Source organism: Xiphophorus maculatus, unplaced genomic scaffold, assembly GCF_002775205.1.
Source record: "Xiphophorus maculatus strain JP 163 A unplaced genomic scaffold, X_maculatus-5.0-male Unplaced_Scaffold_138, whole genome shotgun sequence".
NCBI lineage: Eukaryota > Metazoa > Chordata > Actinopteri > Cyprinodontiformes > Poeciliidae > Xiphophorus > Xiphophorus maculatus.
In genome coordinates, this window is record NW_019369751.1 from 197,564 (window position 1) to 222,294 (window position 24,731).

Genomic DNA, 24,731 nt, shown 5'->3' on the forward strand with positions numbered 1-24,731 from the left:
AAAAAAAGACCTTTCAGAGAAATATAATTTTGAGTATAATGATATTTTACTTAATCTGACTGATATGATCTTCTTTAGCGCATACTGATGCTTCGCATTGATCATTTATAAGCTTATCAATCACAAGAGATGTACGGTCTGTTAGTGAACAGACAGCATCAAGGAACAAAAGCTGCAGATCATTTTAAAGGTAACAAAACAATTCACCATGTTATGAGCAACTCTTGGAGCATGGTTGTGTAGTGAGTATGTTTAATTTTTATTTTTAGGTAAAGTGTACCAATAGCAAACTTAGTCAATGTTATTATAAGTTATTATAAGCTAGCTGTCAGAAGATGTAAGTAAGTCTCGGTGAGAGGGAGTATTTAAGAAAAAACACAAATTCACTGATTGAATTGTTGGCTGATAGCCAGCATATATTTAAATTTATGCAACAAACACCAAAAGAAAAAAAATACTATATAAAAACTGAATGGCTATTCAGTTTGATAAATATTTACACATTGAATAAATCAATATAAATCCAAGGGAACCTCACCGAGGCCTGATTAGTCCCTGTCAGATATTGTTCAGAAGTACGTGTACAGATGAGGAACTTTTACTAACATGTTTCACACTAGCAAGTGTTACAGAAAAAAAATCTGAGTTTCAAATGTATTTAAACCAAGATTTACTCTTTTGGAGAAAACATGAAGCAGTGGGAAGATCAGCGTTGATTCAACAGCAAGAAAAAAATCAGAACAAAATCATTCACAGTGATACCGGGCCAAATTCTGGAAAAGTCTGAACAAATTCTTTAACTGCGGGAAGATAAAAGTTAAATTTGAGTAGGCCTGTTTACTGTCTGTCACATATTCTTAAGAAGTACGTGTACAAATGAGGAACATTTACTGAAATGTATCACACTAGCAAGTGTTACAGAAAAAGAAAATCTATTAGAGTTTAAAATTGAAGTGATGAAGGAAATCACAAACTCATAGTCAAGACCGGCTAATTGTGCTACCATAAATAATGCAGTAAAATAGTTAAACTGTAGGTTTTCTTTAGGGACTTTTGTTTCTATATGTCTTTATACACACACACACACACACACACACACACACACACACACACACACACACACACACACACACACACACACACACACACACACACACACCCCCCCACACACACACACACACACACAGACAAGCACCCATGGTAGGAGGGGGGTCTGGGTGGTGACATATGCAGATTCCAAGAGCTGATAGCAGACCCGATCAGGAAGATATTCCGTTTTAAAACCAGAGATTGATCACCATTGTTATCGATTGTTTGTCAGAGGATGTCGGTGACATAGAGTTTCCTTGCACAACATGTGTTTTGACCCCAAAGGTCATGAGAATCACCCAACTAGGATTTTTTTAACCTGCCTCACAGAGCCCGTTTCCACAGTGTCTCAGGAAAAATATTCCGTTTAAAACCGGAGGTAACTACAACATCCTATTTAAATATACTATATTGTATATTATTCTCAATTATCTAACACTTTCATTGTTTTTCATACTTTCATTGTATTATTCTTAAAACTCATAATTTCCATACTTTACTTGTATTATTCTTACAACTCATACAGGTCTGAAGGCGTGGGAAAAACGGATCTGTCTGGGGGGAGGGGTGGGAAAGGTGGGGGAGGGGTGGGAAAGGTGGGGGAGGGGCATCCTGTGACCGGAAATCAAAATCTATTAGTCATCAATCAATCATCCATCAAACTCCGATTAAAATTTGACAGAAGGGTGCCTATAGAGTCTCTCTAAGATTGTATTTTGACTAGAAAGATGAGATTTTTGGATTAGTGTGAGAATCTGCTAGGTTTTTGTTCAATTGTGGTTTTTGGTTTTGTGAATAAATGGAATTGGTTTTTAGTGCAATGTGAGTAGGTTTTGGTTATGTTACTGTGAAATATTGCATCTGCTACCCGAATATTGAACTGTTAGCATGCGATGATGGTCATGAGGCTGTCATATAGCAACAGTCTTTAAATATGTGTCAAACTCAAGGCCCAGGGGCCAAATCCGGTCCGCCGCAGCTTTTAATGTGGCCCAATTGTGTGCTCTAATATTATTTTATCAATCAAATAAAATCAGATTTTACTTGTTTACTGTCAAGTTACATCAATAAGTCCCTCCAGTTGTTAATGAATTCAGGAAATTTATGTTAAATCAGGAGATCGGCGAATTTCTTCCTGCAAATATTCCACAAAAATGGTCAAAACGTAAAGTTTAAGTCATGCTAACTCCACTGCTTCCCACCTGCAAGTGGCAGTATTTCCTACTTCTACTACATTGCTGCCTCATTGGTCTGTCAAGTTTTCTGTAATTCCACAATCGCAGAAATTCACCTCAAATGAACAGATTCTTACAATTTTTGTGCAAATCTTCCTCAAAAATGGTGGCAGTATTTCTTACTTCTACTACACTGCTGTACTTGAAGTCAAGTTATCGTCTGTAATTGACATGGAGAGTTACAAAAATTACATTTGCCATTATGCAAAAGTACAAATATTGCTAAATTGTTTGCAAATATTTCTAAATTTGTGACATGGATTGTGAAAAACATTACAAAATCAATCCTGAAATCATGGAAGGTCTGATTAATGTGGAAATATGTTCAAAATTATTTAATTTTAAGGACTTATTGAAAGCAGACAGAACGCATAGTCAATGAGTTGGTGTAAGTGTAAACGCAACATTTACACTCGAGTGAAAATGGCTGAAAACAGATGCGTAATTAAACAGTGTTGTATAAAGTACTGAAATCTCAGAGTCAAGTAAAAGTATAAGTACCTCTCCAAAATATGACTTTGGTAAAAGTCCAAGTCACTGACTGAAATGTTACTTGAGTTAAAGTCTTAAAGTATCTGAAACTTCTTGTACTTAAGTATGGAAAGTACTGTAAAAATGGATGTACTCAAGTAATGTACTGAAAAGTACAAGTAAAAAGTAAAACAAGGCAAATGCAGTTTGAATAACATTTTTTATATTTTGGTAAACTTGTCAAATACACTTAAAATAATGTACCCAACCAAGTGCAGGCAAAATTAAACCTGCTAATAGATATACCTGCAGGCATCATTTAGTTAAGAAAATTAGGTGCTTTACCTATAGCACAAGGTTAACTTAACCTGCTTTACAACTGAACCAGGGGGCGAGACTGAAACGGAGGGGTAGGCAGGGAGAGGGAGAGAGAGAGAGAGAGAGAGAGAGTAGAGCAGAGAGAGAGAGAGAGAGAGAGAGAGAGAGAGAGAGAGGGTAGAAAGGGTGGGAGGAAATGTTCGTGTGCTTCTATTCCTGGCAATCCACCAAAAACGCCTTTCTTTCTCCCAGTGCGCTTTAAGTTTCTAAACAAGGCAGCAGCTATGGCTATATTTTCCTATCTATATTTCACAATTTACGAACAGTATAGAACAATTGCAGACAATATAAAAGACCAACTTTTAACTCTTAAGCAGAGCACAGTTAAGCTTTCAACGCTTCAACGCCACTTTGAAAGCAATCAGTCATTTAATAAGCCAATACATGCACATTTTAAAATTTACATTATATACAGAGCATGCCGTTGAATACTTACACAGCAGACACATACGCATTCATTCCCAATTATTCAGCATTCGTCTCAGCACTTTCATTCCTTTTATTTTCTTCCACATATTGCTATTCCCTCCACTTTCCGTGAATTTTTCTCTCTCCCCGGGGATTCTAATAAAATATAACTTATAAACTATTATATTTATAAAAATATAAATTTAGTTGGCTACTGATTTAACTAGCCATTGGTCAATTTTAATGCATCGACCGATCTGCACCAGAATTTTTGACAGTCGTCAGGGAATGCTGCCGAACGCATTAATGCGTATCGCCCGGTGGACGGGCGGGGAAAAGGCGCAACAGCTTCGAAGGCGCCTGGCTGGTGCTGGAAACTGCGGCAGAGCTTCTGCGGTGGCGAGCGGGTTGCGGCTCTGGAAACCGTGCAAGAGCTTCTGCGGTGGCTGGAACCCCGCGGTGGCCAATAGGCCGAAGCGGCGCTGAGCTGCGAGAGCCGCTCCAGGCTGCTTGCAGCTTTAATTTCACTTATAACCTGACATTTTTCCCCCTATTATCAGTGAAATAATCTGCCAGTGTAATCAATACTTTTTCATTAATATTAAGGATTTATTGAGCTAAAATAAGCTCTTCAATCTTGCTAAAAAGTTACTTGTAATATTAAAATATTTGCACTAGAAACTGCACAAGAACAATAAGTAATATTTTCTGTTTTGAATCAGTTAAAATCAATAAACAAAAATGTTTCCTTTAGTCAGAACCTCAACAAAAATCTAATAATTATTTCCTATAAACTAGTCAGAACTCTTCTTTTTTATTATTTCTGATTAAAATAAAGCCATTTTTGTATCTTTTTCTCTTAGTATCCACTGAAACACATGCATACATCACTAATCCATCCATAAATCTTCTCAGCCTGATGTTGTTGTGCAGCAGGTTCGGCTGCAGAGTTACCTCTGCTGTGTGTTTGCATTCCCCGGACCAGTTCTGCTCACCTGAAACTGTAGCAATACTACTGATGTAAAAAGAGAATTTTTTGTGTTGCTGTGATTTCAAACTTCACCCGTCATATTCTGAAACTCAAGTGAATAACTCACAGTTGTCTTTCATCTTTTTTTTTTTTGGGAGGTGAGGGAATTTATTACGTAAGCACTGCATTGATGTTGCTTCTTGAGAAGTCACAGGACTCTTATGAAAAAACTGCAGAAGGCTGCAGGGGATGTTGGTAAGAGACGCCTCCTTCATTGAAACTGTATTATCATTATCCCAAACATGACCAGAGGATGTGTTCACAGAGACCTTGTGACAGAGAGCTTTTGAAGCTGCTTACCTTGACAAATCATCGTGTAATCGCTTTGCAACGTGCAAAATCAGGGATTTTACTTCCAGAATAAAAGTTCTAGGAAGAAAACTGGTCATAAAAAAATAGGACATTCTACAGCAGGCCTTTGTTGTATGCATACAAAAAATAGAATATGTTATTCATTGCACAGAGTATTGCGTACTTTACTCATGTAATGAAAGCAAAAACACAAAATATTACCAAGTATTTTTGGTCTAGCTTCTAGTGCAAATATTTCAGTACACTTGAATTAAGACAAAACTAACTTACAAGTAACTTTTCAACAAGTAGATAATTTATTAATACTAATAAAATATATAGACTTGCTCCTCTGGCAGATTATTCCACTTATAACAAGATATTTTCCATGTAATAAGTGAAATAATCTGATACTTTTTGTCAATATTAAGGAATTATTAACTTAAAACAAGCTCCTGTTTCTTGCTGAAAACTTACTTGTAAGTTAGTTTTCTTATTTTGACATTCTGATGTTTATTATTTGTTCTTTTTACAATTCAGACCACATATTTATATATTTTCCAAATAAAAATACATTTTTTTCCTTTTTGTCTTGCTTTGTGGGTTTTTCTGTGCATACACTCACCTTTTACGACAGATGGCGCCCTACTCACCTGACTGGAGTGTGTGTGTAGACAGTCATCAAGCACACCTGAACCTGATCAACTCATCAGCGGCCTGTACTAAAGAAGGCTTCTGCCAGTCCTTCAGCGCCCGAGTGTTAGCCAGTAACGGTACCTCTGAGCCTCCTAGACCAGGGGTGTCAAAGTCAAATGGACGGAGGGCCAAATAAAAAATTTAGCTACAAGCCGAGGGCCGGACTGATTTAATGTTCATTGAATTTTTTTTAAATGACGCATATAGTCTAGTGAACCTAATTGAACCTACTGAAAACCTAACAAATATATTCCAATATGATCAGATAAATAAAGCAATATTTTCTTATGGCTCTGTCAGTAATCTTTAATTTTCAACAGACACAACTGAAATATTTTTAAAATATAATTGGATTGAAATACAATAAAATAAAGTGCAAAAATCTGTTAATCAAGAACAACACTTTCATCAAGGAGAAGTAACATGCAGTAACTTGCAGTTATGCTGACGACTGCTGTGCTAATAAATCCCTTCTACACGTGTCGCAGGTGTTATGCCCAGAAATGCATGCCTGCCGAGAATTGCATCCCCTGTCGCGGGAGCGCGCATCTTTCTAAACTCTCGCATTTTAATGAGGAAACGGACTGAAATATGACCGAAGACGAAACTTTTAAAGATATTCGTAACAATATCACGTTTCTTAAACATGTCAGCCTTAAAACGGTGGGTTTTATATCGCAGATTAATTGAAATAAATACGGTTTTTACACATTTATTGAGACAAATGAGTCGAACGTTTTCTGAAGAAAATGCTCTCCGCATTTGGTTTGAAATTTCCCGATTTTTCTTTTAACATCATATTAGCTTAAAGTATTACAAAACAGAGGCCCATTATGTAGAACATTTTATATCATGCTTAACTGTCTAGCATATTAATGTAGAGGGGATGCATTTTAATGACTGAGCCTGCCAATATTTGTATCCCCTGTCTATTGTTGATATGAAACGTATAGCAGTTGCACAGAGAATAAGTGTCATTACGTAGAAAAGGTGAAGTCCCTCTTAACTCTTCATTTCTTCAAGTTAGCAGAGGGATGCATTTTCTGGCATAGCAAATTATTACCTTGCCAATATATGTAGGCCTTATATATTTTCCACAAATATAATTCTACTGATACAAAATGTATACCAGCAGTTCATAAAACAAGTGTGATTGTATAGAAAAAGTAATTTCACTCTTGACTCTTTATTTCTCCATGTAAGCAGGGGATGCATGTACAGCAAAGCCTATTATTAGCCTGCCAAAATATGCATGGCCTCTCCATGTTCTTCAAATATTATCCTATCGATATAAAACCCATACCAGTAATTCATAGAACATCTCTGATTATGTAGAAAAGGTGAAATCCCTCTTTAATTCTTTATTTCTCAATGTTAGCAGGGGATGCATTTTTTGGCAATATGGATGTCGAGCCTGCCAAAATATGCATGCCCTACCTATTTTCCTCAAATTTTATCCTATTGCTTTGAAATTCATACCAGCAGTTCATACAACTACTCTGATTATGTAGAAAAAGTTATTTCACTCTAAACTCTTTATTTATCCAAGTTAGCAGGGGATGCATTTTTTGGCAATATGGATGTCGAGCCTGCCAAAATATGCATGCCCTACCTATTTTTCTCAAATGTTATCCTACTGATATGAAACTTATACCAGTAGTTCATAGAACATGTGTGATTATGTAGAAAAAGCTATTTCACTCTTAACTCTTTATTTCTCTATTTTAGCAGGGGATGCATTTTACGGCAGAGCCTATTATTAGCCTGCCAATATCTGCATGCCCCCTCTATTTTTCTCAAATATAATCCTATTGATATAAAACTCATCCCAGTAGCTAAGAGGATAAGTGTAATTATGTAGAAAAGGTAAAATCCCTCTTGACTCTTTATTTTTTCAAGCTAGGAGGGGGATGCATTTTTTGGCAATATCGAATTTGAGCCTGCCGATATTTGCATGCCATACCTATTTTCCCCAAATATCATCCTATTGATATAAAACTCATACCAGCAGTTAAGGGAACAAATGTGATTATGTAGAAAATGTTATTTCTTTATTATCGCTATTGCAAGGATACTGAAGGAAATAAATCTGACAATGCATCTTTGCTAAATGTAAAGCATGCACAAACCATTCTTATTTTGGTTTAACATAAAAATTAAATCACTTTTTTTTTCATTAATTTCAACAAAAGAATATTCATAACAAAAGGTTTCCTTAACTCACTTGGAGAGTCCCAAAAAGATGTGAAGAGTTGCTTGGAAGTAACAAGGTGAGAAAAACAAGAACAATTATTGTTTATTATAATAAAAAATGTCATAATTGGATAACTAGAATGTTAATTTAACATTTTATCCTCTCAACAAGGACATTTATGAGAAGCAAAGGGATGAAAGTGTCAATGTGGAAATGTGAAACAGTATAACATGCCATCCAGGAAGGTGTGGTTTCATGTGGTGTGTTTGCCCTTAAAATAAGTGCTGTTTAAATATATATATATATATATATATATATATATATATATATATATATATATATATATATATATATATATATATATATATATATATATATATATATATATATATATATATATATATATATATACATGGATGCACATGGTCCTCCAGAATGGTTCGGTAGTCCTTGGCAGTGACGCGCCCATCTAGCACAAGTATGGAGCCAAGGGAATGCCATGATATGGCAGCCCAAACCATCACTGATCCTCCCCCATGCTTCACTCTGGGCATGCAACAGTCTGGGTGGTACGCTTCTTTGGGGCTTCTCCACACTGTAACTCTCCCGGATGTGGGGAAAACAGTAAAGGTGGACTCATCAGAGAACAATACATGTTTCATATTGTCCACAGCCCAAGATTTGCGTTTCTCGCACCATTGAAACCGACGTTTGGCATTGGCACGAGTGACCAAAGGTTTGGCTATAGCAGCCCGGCCGTGTATATTGACCCTGTGGTGCTCCCGACGGACAGTTTTGGTGGAAACAGGGGAGTTGAGGTGCACATTTAATTCTGCCGTGATTTGGGCAGCCGTGGTTTTATGTTTTTATATACAGTATATATATATATATACAGTACAGACCAAAAGTTTGGACACAACTGTGTGTCCAAACTTTTGGTCTGTACTGTATATACTTGACTATGATTACTTATATCTCTTATGTAATGTAGAACATTGCCTGTTTACAAATCAATTTATATAACCTTTATGTGTACTGTTCTGTCTCTTTCCACATACATGTATATCTATCTATGTCTGAAGATAGATAGAATTATATATCAATATATTGGTATACATGCTTGTTTACGTTTTTGATGTTGTGAAAAAAAGATTAATATGAAAGTGGTTTTCTAATAATCACATTGCCATTAATCTAATGCTATTTTGTAGGAGTAGAACTTTTAAGATGATGAACAGCTTTGGCTAAACAACTTAAACTGTGCATTTCTGCCTGAAATATAATGTAGTTTATGAATTATATTGCTTTATTACATGGTTGATTTATTTTAATGACAATGGAAAGAGTCTGAAATAAGTATAGCAAAAATGTTAAATTATTCATCAATGTCATGACCTCTATATGACAATCTAATACTTTGACAAATATTTTGTCTTTGTAATGAGTCCGCTGTTACTCTTCTTTCTTTTTTCAAAAAAATATATTTGCCTTTAAAGTTTGCAGAGTGCATACTGGAAAACAAGGACCAGAACTTTCCATCAACAGCAGAAGCTGTTAATACCATGCGACTCAACATTTCTTCCACACTTCTCTCAGAATCAGGTGTCTTTTGACATATTTTTTATTCAGTTCCGATGTGGGTGGGATACTATGTTGTGTGTAAAATCATGCACGCACAAAAAAATTGTGTTAGGTCAGCTATTTTATCTAATTAGAAATATTAAAATATTGAACTTTGCAGATGTGTAAAGTACAATCATGTTAGTGTTTATGTCAAATTCAATTAGTGAAGAACATTTCAATACACCTGGCCTTGATCTCTAATAAATAAATTACACATAACAGCCCAATAGCTGTTGAGGCAAAAAACATAATCAACAAACTTAAAATTGTTCTAGGATACAATTACGTACACTTTTCTTGAGTAGCTTTAATGTAACTTAATAAACAAAAAGGACTTGCAGTTTGTGAAAGTACAAAACTGGAATGAGATGTATTATGTGAACCATTATATTCATTACTGTGTTTTCATAAAATTAACATTTACAAAATGACAAATTTCACAAGATGTACACACATATATATGTAGACATATTAAAATTTTCTGAATGCCATTTTTATACCTTCAGTGGCTTAAGTTGGAGAAAATTATAAAAAAGTAAACACTAAGTGATGCTTTCTTTTACCATAAATCCCAGAAATACATTAAATATATGTGTGTTTCAATTCATGAATAGACAGACACCATGTGCGCCTGCCTAATATGCCAATATGATGTACAGTTTCTATTACTTGTATTTGTTTATGAGACCAGACATTATCAAAAAGGGATGATTAGACAACTGAGATATACACAGAGGATTATTGTTCCACTTTCAAAAGAACACTAACAAATGGAATTATTTAAAAGAAAAAAAAAACACAAAAAAATACCATTAAGATTATTTTATAACATTAATTTAAAGATGCGGTTTGTCAGTGGAGACTCTACAGACTCTGCAGACACTGTGACAGTGAGGACACAGAAGATCACATGTGGGTAAGACAACAATGTAATGCAGTGAAAAATCAATTCAAGCAAACCATATACCATCCTTAAAATAGTTGCAAAGTATGTAGATATACAAAAATAAATCATAATAAAATAAATAAACACCCAAGGCAGGTAAGTGGGAAGTAGCTTAAGTTTTTTTTTTTTTTAAGTACAGTCGTAAAACATTAAACACAGTTGCTTGTGGTCCTAGAATTTTTTTACCTCCATACATGTCAGGAACAGGCTGTCATCTCCTCAAATAAAGTTCTACCAATCATATATTGATAATTAAGAAGAAGCTTTATGTTGACAAAACCCAAAATCACCTTCAGTAAACAGATAAGGAGCTAAAAGAAAACATTCTTTATGTTGTTATTTGACCATTTTGTATTATGTATTTACAGATCACATGTGACAGATGCAACTGGTGGTACCACCAAGGCTGCATTAAGGTCCCACAAACCGACACAGACTGCTGCTGTGCAATGTGTTTATAGATTTTATGTTTGTACCAATCTAAATCTTTAATGACTGCAGTTCAGTGGATTTTCAGTTTAAACATGTGACATAATTTTTGTTGACTTAATTGGTTTTCCAAAGATTTTTGTTATGAATATTCTTTTGTTGAAATTAATGAAAAAAAAAGTGATTTAATTTTTATGTTAAACCAAAATAAAAATGGTTTGTGCATGCTTTACATTTAGCAAAGATGCATTGTCAGATTTATTTCCTTCAGTATCCTTGCAATAGCGATAATAAAGAAATAACATTTTCTACATAATCACATTTGTTCCCTTAACTGCTGGTATGAGTTTTATATCAATAGGATGATATTTGGGGAAAATAGGTATGGCATGCAAATATCGGCAGGCTCAAATTCGATATTGCCAAAAAATGCATCCCCCTCCTAGCTTGAAAAAATAAAGAGTCAAGAGGGATTTTACCTTTTCTACATAATTACACTTATCCTCTTAGCTACTGGGATGAGTTTTATATCAATAGGATTATATTTGAGAAAAATAGAGGGGGCATGCAGATATTGGCAGGCTAATAATAGGCTCTGCCGTAAAATGCATCCCCTGCTAAAATAGAGAAATAAAGAGTTAAGAGTGAAATACATTTTTCTACATAATCACACATGTTCTATGAACTACTGGTATAAGTTTCATATCAGTAGGATAACATTTGAGGAAAATAGATAGGGCATGCATATTTTGGCAGGCTCGACATCCATATTGCCAAAAAATGCATCCCCTGCTAACATTGAGAAATAAAGAATTAAAGAGGGATTTCACCTTTTCTACATAATCAGAGATGTTCTATGAATTACTGGTATGGGTTTTATATCGATAGGATAATATTTGAAGAACATGGAGAGGCCATGCATATTTTGGCAGGCTAATAATAGGCTTTGCTGTACATGCATCCCCTGCTTACATGGAGAAATAAAGAGTCAAGAGTGAAATTACTTTTTCTATACAATCACACTTGTTTTATGAACTGCTGGTATACATTTTGTATCAGTAGAATTATATTTGTGGAAAATATATAAGGCCTACATATATTGGCAAGGTAATAATTTGCTATGCCAGAAAATGCATCCCTCTGCTAACTTGAAGAAATGAAGAGTTAAGAGGGACTTCACCTTTTCTACGTAATGACACTTATTCTCTGTGCAACTGCTATACGTTTCATATCAACAATAGACAGGGGATACAAATATTGGCAGGCTCAGTCATTAAAATGCATCCCCTCTACATTAATATGCTAGACAGTTAAGCATGATATAAAATGTTCTACATAATGGGCCTCTGTTTTGTAATACTTTAAGCTAATATGATGTTAAAAGAAAAATCGGGAAATTTCAAACCAAATGCGGAGAGCATTTTCTTCAGAAAACGTTCGACTCATTTGTCTCAATAAATGTGTAAAAACCGTATTTATTTCAATTAATCTGCGATATAAAACCCACCGTTTTAAGGCTGACATGTTTAAGAAACGTGATATTGTTACGAATATCTTTAAAAGTTTCGTCTTCGGTCATATTTCAGTCCGTTTCCTCATTAAAATGCGAGAGTTTAGAAAGATGCGCGCTCCCGCGACAGGGGATGCAATTCTCGGCAGGCATGCATGTGGCCCGCGAGCCTTGACTCTGACATATGTGCTGTGTGTGTACTGTTTATTAGTTTCTCGTGTCAAACTTCACCTAGAGGCAAGCTCTAGGACCTAGAGCTTTAGATCTTTCCTCATTGTTCTGAAGCCTTTAGTAACTTTCCCTGTTGTTTTTGCCTTCAGGTTTTTTCCTGGTGAAGCCCGGAGAAGCCTTTACAGATCCTGTCTGTTTCTCTGGTCGAGATTCCCCTCGTGACGCCGTGGGTCTTACCCACTGGTTGCCCGAGTTCCCAGACTGACCTCCTCCGTCTGACTACAAGTTAGCCCGAGCCTACCTGTCCGCCCTCCGACGCAATCCTCTGTTTCCCTCCTGGACACCAGCCGTCAAGCACCGGACCACCTGGACCCCTTAAGAGACTAAGACTAGGAACCTTTCAGTAAACTCTCCTAGACCTCGTACCCTCGAACCACAAGTAATATAATTTTATAATTGAATTTGATACTTACTTTAATCAGCGGGTCAATTCAAATTGACCCGCTGATTAAAATCAATATAAATGAGTCATACAGAAAGTATTTATGTTTTCCTCCATTTCTGCTGAGTGTCACTCAGTGTGGGTGGAGTTTGTCCACGGGAACAGAAAAGATTTCCATCAAAAGTTGTGTGAACACTTTCTGCTTTCTCGCAGTTTCCTACTGAAGTAAGGAGAATAGTGAGAAAGTGGGCTTGTGTGTGTGTGTGCAGAAGTTTTATAATTTCTTGCTAATAAATTGCACTAAACACATTTTTCTTTTTAATTTGTGTTGATATTAGCAGGTTGCGACTTCAGCAGATTCTCATTTTTCTTGATGGAACGGCTGTTTCGCACTTTATTAGCCCAAACTTATTGGAAATCTTTCTGCTAACCAACCATGTCTGCAGAGACAAACAGATTCTCTTCTGCCCTCTAGTGGCAGCAGACAGGTAGCGCTGTTAAAAACAGGTTTCTTCTGTTTTTGCTTTTTATTCCAGAAAATCAAACTAATCTTAATACCAGACAACAATAAATACAAAAAGCAATGCTAAATATATTATTTCATGTTTATTTATATCCTTCTCACTGCTGCTGGTGACAACTGGGAATACATTTTTCCATTGTTGGGAATTTCTTAAACTGATAGACGCCACAGTTCAAAAAAATTTGTTGTCTAGTTTCCAGTATGAATATCTTTATTTACTTGAAATAAGACAAAATGTATTTACAAGTAACTTTTCAGCAAGATAAAGAGCTTGTTTTAAATCAATAATTCCTTAATATTGATGAAAAAGAACAAGTTTCTCTGGCAGATTATTTAATTTAAAATATGGGAAATATGTCTTGTCAAAAGTTTCATAATCTGCCAGTGAAACTAGAACTTTTTCACCAATATTTAGGAATTATTGATGTAAAATAAGCTCTTTATCTTGCTGAAAAGTTACTTGTAAATAAAATGTTGTCATATTTCAACTGTACTGAGATATTTGAGTTGATTCTATGTTGCATTGTGTTTCTGTGTTTGATATGATGTAAAGCACTTTGAAATGCCTTGCTGCTGAAATGTGCTATACAAATAAAATTTGATTGATTTGCACTGTAAACTTGACGAAAATACTTGGCAAGATTTTGTGTTTTTGCAGTGCAGTGATCGGTTTCTCACCTGTTGTTTGGGGCATGATGCAGTGGTTTTTCAGGTTCTATTTAAATAACTTTCTTGACTGAATAATATCTGGGTGTTGCTGCTTTTCCAAAAAACGTAGCAAGTTGTAGTTAATTCATAATTTAAGAAAGTAATTTAAATACCTTTCCTGTCTTTGTACTTGAAAACAGCTCTTTTTATTTACCCAAGTTACGATGAACTGAGAAAAACATCTGTTTCTGTCACTTTCGGTCTGTTGTGGAAATCTCCTGCAGTCTTGTAATTTCCATAAGTGCTTTTCCTGCTTAAGATTGATGTGCACGCATGTAGACAGCATGAAAAATAGACGTGTTCGTTGTTGACGAGATGCAGGACAAGAGAAGGTGATTTCCTTTTCATGTCTACAGCAGGCATGAATCCTGCATGAGGCGCTTTACGGAGTGAGAGCAGAAGAAGACGTAAAAACGTGGCGCTGATCTCAGATTCACTGTGGTGAGTTTCTGATGTCACAGATGGACGTTTTGATTCATCCGCCTGCTGTAGATACAGTAGAAACAGCACAGCTCTACTCTTTTTAGGCTGTTTAGGAATAATAAAGCAGCAGATGCTAAAGTAGTTCCTCCTGAGTGCCATCTTGTTGGAGGAAAAGCAATAAGTGCGGAAGCAGCCCACTCCACTCAATGCCACCTGAATAAGTGATGCTGCAGAAGGACTCTGAAGTGGAAACAGACAGGAAGCTGCCATTCTGTTAGCGAAAACAAGCCAGTGAACTCATCATCAATAAGTTGGTGGAAAAACTCTGCTTTTTCACATTTCAGCTGCTCCAGTATGAAATATTTCCAGGAAAGACACTGAGTCAGGGCATACAGTACCAGATTTATTCTTTTTTTTTTTTTTTTAGCTTTTCTGTCCCACACTGCAAAAACACAAAATCTCACCAAGCACTTTTTGATAGTTTCTACTGCAAATATCTCAGTACACTTGAAATAAGACAAAACTAACTTTTAGATAATCTTTCAACAAGATAAAGGATCTTAATTTAAGTCAATCATGTATTAATATTGACAAATAAATTACTAGTTGCATTGGCAGATTGTTTTACTTATAACACATGAAAATTATCTTGTTAGAAATAAATTTATCTGCCAATGGAACTAGAGCAATATTTAAAATCCTGCCAATGTCAACAACACAAAGTGTAAACTTAAAAAAGTGTGGTGGAAGAATGAAAACAGCTCAATCTTTCTTGTATATTTTTTAAAACGTGTCTCAAATTAATTAACACAACCTCAATATGCTTCATGTTTAAAAAATAAACTACATTTACTTGTAAAAGTTGGTTTATTTACAGAAACGGAGCGGTGCAGTTCTGATCTCATCCACCAGATGGAGCTCTATTTCCACATGAGTACAGTTTCATCTGAGACCATAACAGATTAACATTTTCACAAATGTTTGACAGAAATCAAATGGAAAGAAGTGAAGAAATGTTTTATTTTCTGTTAAATATTGAACAAGAATTCAACTAAATTAAAACATTTTACTTTTAGCAACTCAGAGGAAATAGCATTTTACCTTTAAATAGGTTAGAAAATAGAATTTTTTCTTTGATTGTTTACCTTGAAATATTCATAACTGGTATACTTGAGTGGTGAATAGATTTTTTAGGTGAGCTGGGAGAGTTTTTAGCTTCTTATTTCTTTAAAAACCAAGACGTAGATGTTGTGATGATGTCCTCAGAAGCTTCCTACACGCTGCCCGCCCACACGCTGGCCGCTGTGGCGTTAACCTGACACACCTTAGGACGGGCTGACGATGCGTTCAGGGACCTCTGCTGTATGGGATCAGCTCATTAGGCTGCAGGGTTCCTGATTAGTCTTATGGTGTTGTGCTGTTGAAAGGCCTCGTTTTTAACCCTGAGGAATGAGCTGGCCTGTAATTAACCTTCTGCTAAATGTCACTGTGGGCGTTTTAAAGCTTTAGGAGGGAAAGTGGCAGCTTTCAGGTAGTCCAGTGAAGAAATGGAGTCTTTCGCTAAGTCCACTTAAATTTATTAAAGGAGACCTGTGACTCAAAATTTACATTTTGCTCGTTTTGTTCTTCCATTTGTGTTTCTGTTGCTTCTAAAAACAAACAAGGCACTTAAAAAACCTACCCAGCTGTTTTTTGCCAATAAGTTCATGTCTTTTGGTGCCTTGAAAATGAGCCAATTTTAAACCTCACAATTTTTAAGACACACTCAATTGGCGCTGTGCCGTTGCCTAGCAACCCCAGCGAAGCCCAGCCACTTTAACTGGGCTTTGGTTGTTAGCTACATTTTTCTTTTTAAAAGTAACTTTTCAGCAGGAATTTGAGCTTATTTTAAGTAAATAATTCCTTAACATTGATGAAAAAGTACTATTATTATTTCAAACAATATGAAATTATTTCCACATAAGTGAAATTATCGGCCAGTGAAACTAAATTCCCATCAATATTAAGGAATTATTGACTTAAAAAAACTCCTACACATAGTAGAAAGTTACTTTTAAGTTAGTTTTGTATTATTTCCAGTGCATTAAGGCATTTTCACCAAATATACCTGTAGTGTTCTCATCAAAAGTGTAACAACTCCGACTAAACACCAAGGTAAACCACAGCAAATTGATGAGAGGGAGACGTGTAGCAAGATTGAACATTTACTGTCGACTTCCACGTATCATAAGCTGGGTGAAAACTGTAAACAGAACAAACAATACAAACTTAGTTATGTGTCCGAAGAAACTTACAGTACATACATAAACTCTGCAGTTATATGCAATCCACTATGCATGGTTAAACAAGAATATCCGCCGCCATAACTAAACATTAACATCTTCGTAATATAATATCTGATACATCTTACACAACATGTATGTTATCAGAAAATAACACTTACAGCATTGCTTCGCCTTAATTTCTCGCGGATGGCACAGGATTAAATGCTGAAGACACAACACATTCAGCCATGCTTGCTGCAGCTCACGGAGAAAACCGGAAATTACCAAACAGGAAGTCCGTGGCAGACAACACAGTAATTCTTCAAAATAAAAGCCTTCGCACTTATTGCGATTACAAATAACTTACAATGGCATTAACACAATATCCATAAACTATTCAAGAAAAATGCTGTCAAAGCAGCACAATACCATAAAGTAAACTTCTAACTTCAAAACAGTTGACACAATTTAAGCAAAACTTTTGAGTCAAACAAAGTCAATATGTCTAAAAATAACTCATCATTACTGTGACCCTGGAAGCCAGAGAGCCTCTGTCCTCACTCACAACATGCACACTTCACACTTCATTTGTTTTAATTTTGCCTTTTGGATATTTGTCTATATCTCATTAAATCAGACACAGAGACAGTCACACTTATTAAACTGCTTATCCGTCTCCTGATAATGGACGAGAGGAAGGGCGGAAAGCAGACCAGAATGATTAAATTAAACTCTTGACTCTTTATAATGTTAAAGGCACTTTGTTAAAAACGGAGAAATTTACAACCAGGGGAAAAATGTTAATGGCTAATTAGAGCTTTAAAAGGCCGTGTTACATTTACCATGAAACAGTTCTTCAGTTTTGAAAAGCTTTCTGTCGTCTACTTTACCTTCATTTGGAAATAACAGGAACAAAGATCAGAATGAGAGCAAATGGAAATTTTATTGAATGTAACCTTCACTTTTTTGGGTTCTAAAGTTTTGCTAACAATCCAGCAGCTTTTGTTAGACTGCGGTTCATTGTGTTGATTTCTGTGTCTGACTGGGAAAAAAAGCATTTGCAGACAACAGATTTCTGCTTTGGGAACAAAATGTTTTGCTGTTCTGTCGAGTCGACCTCCTGCAGAACTTTCTTATTGAAAATCATATTGAGATAAATAAGACAAAACTAGCTTTTAAGTAACTGTTCAGCAATATTTAGGGGTTTATTTTAAGTAAATAATTCCTTAATATTGATGAGAAAGTTTGTGGTTCCTTTAGCAGATAAGTTTACTTATAACAAGACATTTTCCCATGTTTCGTTCTGGGTGACCCAGCAGAGACCCTCAAATGCAAACAGCTTAGCTAACAAAGAAAAGAGAAAACACCTCTCACAAGTAAAAGCTTTCAGACGACTTATCCAGCTATTAAAATACATTAATGTGGATAAAAGCTTTCCTGCTCCAAATCCCCCATATTGTAGATTACTGTGGGGATTTAAACTTAAAATCAAAATGAAGGAGGAATTTACAGGATGTAGAAAATATTTTTGATAAATGTAACACTCTTTTAACAAAAGATTTTCAACATAAAATACAGCAAAATAAATTATTCAGATGAATCTCATACAAAATAAACTTTATAGTTGTAGCCAAAACAATCAGAATAAAATAATATTTTTAACATATTTCTTAAAACTGTCACTATGTTGTGACAGTTTGTTATGAGACAGTTAATCTGTGAAAAGATCGATGTCCTCCACCTCTTCCCTGAGGTATTATTGTCGTCTGGAGAAATGCACCAAAAGCAACCAATCAGAGCCAGGAGGCGGGTCTTAGTGCTGCCAATCAACCTCACATACTCGCTCTTAAATGTGATTGTGTCAGAGAAACGACTTAAACTGTTTATTTGCGGTCATTGGTCTACATACTAATAGGACCTAGCATTTATGATAGGTTATGCTGGCAGCTAGAGCAATGACAGACATCCTGGCCCTGATTGGTTGTTTCTAACCAAGCAGTGCTTTTCTGCAGATGGCAGTAGGACCACAGGGATGAGGAAGAGGAGCTAAAGCTGTCGTTTGCAGCCTGACCTGCAATAGCACCTTATAAAAGCCTTAAATTCAAGTATCTAAAATTAAGGCCTTAAAATGCCTTAAATCCAGGTAAAAAAATGTAGTTTGGCCTTAAATACGATAATCACAGGTATAACATTTTTGCTAGAATTGTCTAATCATGCGTAATCTATGGTTTTTCCCTCACATGCCTTTTCTGTCAGGCATAAGTTTGAGTCGTATGCAGACATCTGTATTATGTACTGTTGACTGGCTGAAACATTACCCTCGCTAGCTAGTTAGCATCTATGTTATTGCTGAAAAAGAAATATAACAAAGTCAGTTTTCCCGACTTTATTCTATTAAGCTTTTCCAGTTCTTGGTGATTTTTACAATCTCTTTTTCTTGATCTACTAAGAAAACTGTTGCATTTTTAATTTCCTATAAACCAAAACTAATTTGAAATTGTCTTGACATTGGAAAGAATTCAATTTCTTGCTTCTGCCACTGCTTTAAAAGCATCACTGAAGGTTTTTCAGGTGCCATTCAAGGCTGTAAAGAAAGATAAAGCCAAATTAATTGGCTTTATCAGATTGAATAGCTGCAATATATAAAATCCTCCTGAAGACGAAGTGATTATTCATCACCTACAGGGATTTCTGGAAGCCATAATTTAATGGTTTGCGATCTGAAGGTTGGATTTCCTCCCAAACTGAAGGAAACGTTGAGTTTTATCTCAGTTTTGTGCAAAATCAGAGTAAAGTTACATACAGATCTGCGGCTCAGGTTGCATTATGATTTATTCAAGTCACAGCAGCAGTGATTCACAGTACGCACTGATGGGAAAAAAAATACAAAACATGTTTTTCAGTTGCATGAGTCACATGTCAGGCGGAGCTGATAAGACACCCTGTTTACATCTGTTCTCTTGTGCATTTTGTGAGCGTTTGAATGCAATTCAAGTTTACAGAGGTGCACATTAAAAAGGCAACACTTAAAACATCAAAACTGTACATAATCTTTTTTTTCTGAGACACTTTCATACAGAATACGGTTTCTTTTTATATCACAGTGCAACACCATTAAGGCAAAGATTTAAAAAAGCAGCAGGTCAGACACACAGAGAAAACCTACATTAATTATACTCCTCCCTTTCACACAAACACACTGAAAAATAGACTTACTTATAACCACATGCTTAAAGTGCCAGTGTGAATAACTCAAATGTGCAAATTTACACAAATACTTACACAAACTTACAAGAGCGTAGATGAGAAACAAGCAGATTTTTTTTACCCTGTTTGAACCTGTGAATGGTGCCATCAAATATTTCTGATTATTTTTTTAGCTCAACATTGTGCAATGTTGAACTTTCTTTGACAACTTTTAACTTAATGACATTACTTTTTTGCCTGAGGGTTTGAAGTAAACAATTCTTATTTGGTACTGAAAGTCTGCCTGCTATAAAAGAAAATAGTTTAATAATAAAGTTTAGCTGATTTGTGCTGGAAAGAGACCGATACTGTTCTTGAAATTTGTGCTGTGATGAAATCAAAGCGGTGGGTACACTTCCGCTAACCTGCTAATGTGCTAATTAGCGCATTGCAATTAACACAATCACATTATAATTAGCTCTGCTATTAATAGCAGAGCTAATGCTTCGTTTAGCACCTTTGCTAAACTTGCAAACATTTAGCACACCTAGCTTCCTTTAACTGAATTAAGTTTTAAAACACTAATTTATTTGGCTGTTTTGTAAACTTTCAGTTGAATAAAGGTGGCCAAAAATGAAAAAAAAAAGCGAGTACAAGAGAGGGCGTGATTGTTCTGATAACCTTATGAAGCAATAGGCCTCCTTTTATGGCAATATCATGGTTGTGTCAGTAAACAATGGTATGATTACCTTTTAAGGCATTATTTTTATCCTTGATTACATCATAAGGCAAAGTTATGGTTACCTCAGAAATCAATGGTGTGATTAATTTAAAGAGAAAAACTCGCCTTATAAGACAGAGTTGTGATTGCAGGATTACCTTATAAGGGTAAGTTATAATTATAATGTAATGATCGCTTTATAATGCAATACTGTGGTTGCCTTATAAGGTATGATCACCTTATAAGTCAATGTTATGATTACAGTTAAGAGTAATGTCATATCACCTTATGTGGCGATGCTATAAAGTCCTACCCAATGGTTCCATGTTCAAAAACCAATGGAGACATAAAGTAATCTCAGTTGTAACAAAGTTAGTCTCTTATCTCATTCTTAGCTGTCTAATGTGCTTTAAAAACATCATATGCTGAAGCATTTTCAATCTGTGCTGCTGCAAAACTGACATTTCAGGCTCTTCATCCTTTTAGATTCACAACATTGTGGACTGCAGACAAATCCTCTGTTAGCCAACCGTCTAATCAGCCCCACTTATCCTGCAGACCTGGAGCTTTGCACTGCACACAGATTACAGATGAACTACCTGGAGCGTCTCACAGAAAGCTAATACACCAGCAGAAGATCTCCTTAAAGGTCTTCCTCATCTCCTGCCTGCGGAAAGCGTAGATGATGGGGTCGATGACGGAGTTGCACATGATGAGGATGAGGTACATGTTGAAGTGCGACATGAAGCAGGTGCAGTAGGGGTTCCTGGGGCAGGTGATCATCAGGATGAGGTGCAGAAAGAAGGGCGCCCAGCACACCACAAACACCCCCAGCAGGATGGTGAGGGTGATGAAGCTCTTCATGTTGGCGCGCTGCTGGATGGGCGCGTTGCCCCGCAGGGCGGCAATGCGCTTCATGTGCTGGCGAGCCAGCAGGAACATGTGAACGTAGAGCGACGCCATGAGGACCAGCATGGTGAAGAACATGGTGATGAGGCAGATGAGCACCATGGTGCTCTCTGACTAGATGATGAACAGGATGCCAGAGACGGTGCAGCACGTCCAGATGCTGGCGATGACCAGCAACGCCCGCCGGATGGTGACGATGTTGTGGTACCGCAGGGCGTAGAAGATGGTGATGTAGCGGTCGATGGCGATGGCGAGCAAGCTGCAGATGGAGGCGAGCTGAGAGCTGCAGATCATGGAGTCGAACACGTTGTCCATGCTTTTGATGAACGTGACGGGGATGGTGAGGCTGCCGCTGTTGATCAGCTCTATGACGATCGTTTCCAAGGCGTTGGAGACGCTGACCAGCATGTCAGCGACCGCCACGCTACAGATGAAGAAGTAGATCGGGGAATGGAGGTTCTTGTTCTTGATGATGGCGGCGATCACCAGGATGTTCTCCAGCAGGCTGATGATGCCCAAAGTGAGGAAGACCTCGGTGGAAATCGGCAGCTGCTCGTAGCAGCCAGCAGAGGAATCCTTCTCCTCTCCGGAAACGTCTTTCTCTGGCAGAGTTCCCAGGCGCAGGCTCTGGTTCAGGTAGCATGGGATCAAGCCTTGCTGAGCCGTGGAGTTCATCTTCACTTCTTCTCTTTGTTACAGCCAGTCCTGAATGGGTTAAGATTTGGATAAGTGTCACCTTTATTTATAACTGATTCTATGATTTTGTTTGGTAAATTTCTGTTGTCCATGTTCTTAGTCCATGATGTATCCTGGCAGCTTCATGCGCATGAAAACTCTGTCCAAGAAGAAGCTGAGGAGGAAACTGACGAAGCCGATGAAAAGCAGCAGGAAACGATTCAGTTTGGGAATGTTTGGAGCGGTCCAGGATTATCTCAGCTGTTTCTTTTTCCCATTTTCATCTTTCAGCTCCTCCTCAAGCACCAAAAACAATCCTGTTGCTCTGGTTTCAGTGAAACGACGTGAGGAAGAAAAGTGGAGGAGAAACAGTGAAAGGGTGAAAAATAATCAGCCGGATTCAGAGCAGCAGAGCGCAGCGGCTGGCTGTGTGACCGATCATCACTTCTCAGCCACTGTGGTCTTATCCTGGTCTCACTTTCTCTCCCTCTGCTTATGTACTACCGCACACACACACACACACACACACACACACACCCTCAGCCCATCCCACCCTCACAGATAAAGTGGGAGGTGTAGGAGGAGCAAAGTTTAGGCTGACGCATTACTCAAGGTTTTGTCATTGAAACGAATTTGTTGCAATGTTTGAAACTTTTCCGGACTGAAGAGAGTAAAACTATTATTTTATTTAATTTGGTTTATGAATGAATAAATAATAATCATTCAGCTGCTGGATGATTATTATAGAAGAAGCTTGTTCGTATTTTCAATTAGTGATGTGCAGAAACCAACACTGCTTTTAATTACTATATCACTTATTATACTTATTATAAAATCGGTTCTAACAGGAGGAATAAACTTGGGTTATGTTCTCTGAATACATCTGAATTATTAATTTAATCTTAGCAAAAAATAGACACTAACATGCATTACTGTATGGCCAATGCAAATTACTTAGCACTCTTGAAATACTAACTTACAAGCAGTGATGGCATAGTTACTTTGAAGAAGTAACTTTAATCGGATTACTGATTACTCCTTGAAAAAGTAACTTAGTTAGATTACTGACTACTAGATTTGGAAAGTAACTAAGTTACATTAAAATGAACTTTTTCAGTTACTTTCAGCAGCTGCTAACAACAACACTCTGCCTCCTGTGAAAATTACACTGATCTTTGCCAAAACTTAATTGTAAGCTATTTTATAATGGTAACATCAACAATGTGTCTCCACTTATAAGGTTGAACTGAAGAGGAGATTTTTTTAATGGTTACAACAGTAAAAACAAAAAAAAGTAATTTGTGTGGTCCACTGTTGTCTGGAAGAAGGATTTTAAATAGAAAGAGAGAGATAGATAGCATTTATTGTCATTCAACGAAATTTCCATTGCAGCTCCCGTGCAAAAGGTCAAATATATACAGTATAAATAAGCAAACACACAATAATAATAATAAAGCCCCCTTATCTCCCCCCAGCCTCCAGGTTCTGCGTTACGGCCCTGCGTTTGGTGTCAAAGCGCAGCGAACAGAGCTCCTCCTGCAGCTGCACAACTCACATGGCTGCACAGATTTGTGACACTTATCTTAATATTAATAATTATAATGGTGTTAAGTTGCCATTATAATTATTGGCAACTACGGACACGTTTATTCGTGGCTGTTTTCACATTTATTGTTCAAATTAGTCTCGATGTTTGCAGTTTTCTGGAGCGCAAAGCGAAGCTCGACATCATTCAGAGGTAATATATGAACTTGACATTAACAAAGACACAGCAAAGCGGATCATCCGGGAAATGATGGACAGGGAGAGCCTGACTAAAACTACCTTAATGACGGACAAATTCTGGGATTTATTATGAGTCTCTGCTTATTTCCAAGGCCAAATGAGTAACTTCACGTTCAAAAACGAGCCCAAAAAGGCGCAACCCGCCACTCATTAAATTTGCAAGCAACTTAAAAAAAAGAAAAACCCAAAGCCGCTTATAATAATCAAACTTGGCAACAGAAACTCAAAATAGTTCCAGTTTTTCCACCAACAAAATGCGCGTCTCCATTGTTTACATTTCTGTCGCATAGAGACGTCGGTCACTCGACAAGACGCGTAGAGGAAGTACGATTAAATAACAAAAGAAAATAGTAACGCAAAATGATTTCGATAAGTAACTGTAGTCTGACTACTGGATATGAAATAGCAACGCGTTAGATTACTCATCACAAAATCGACCTTATTCAGGTTTAAAGAGCTAATTACAACTACGTCCTTCTTTGTGGGGAAACACTTCGTCTTCCACTTGTTACACTGTGAACAATTCACAAATTAAGCATTTGTGAGTGGTTTCCACAACCTGACACATCAGAGACTAATTTTGGTGGAAACAATTAGCTAGCCAGGTCTTCTTGTCCCACATTA

The 24,731-nt window shown here is 36.7% G+C and overlaps 1 protein-coding gene, 1 long non-coding RNA gene and 1 pseudogene across 2 annotated transcripts in view; 1 reads left to right on the forward strand and 2 right to left on the reverse strand.

Annotated features, from left to right (window-relative positions):
* The window catches only part of LOC111607816 (ribonuclease 3-like), a 50,931-nt gene extending 37,986 nt beyond the window's left edge, over positions 1–12,945 (forward strand). The window contains exon 12 of the mRNA XM_023330021.1: positions 12,621–12,945. Within this exon, the coding sequence (XP_023185789.1) occupies positions 12,621–12,736 (116 nt within the window). The 3' untranslated portion in view covers positions 12,737–12,945. The remainder of the gene's footprint in view (positions 1–12,620) is intronic.
* Positions 12,946–15,415: 2,470 nt separating this feature from the next.
* On the reverse strand, positions 15,416–17,108 carry LOC111607814. Its single transcript, XR_002752434.1, has 2 exons — positions 17,011–17,108; positions 15,416–16,809 (listed from the first exon to the last, which is right to left on the reverse strand). It is a non-coding gene; the product is annotated as an uncharacterized LOC111607814 (long non-coding RNA).
* Positions 17,109–19,645: 2,537 nt separating this feature from the next.
* LOC111607812 lies at positions 19,646–22,916 on the reverse strand (annotated as a pseudogene).
* Between the last annotated feature and the right edge of the window lie 1,815 nt (positions 22,917–24,731).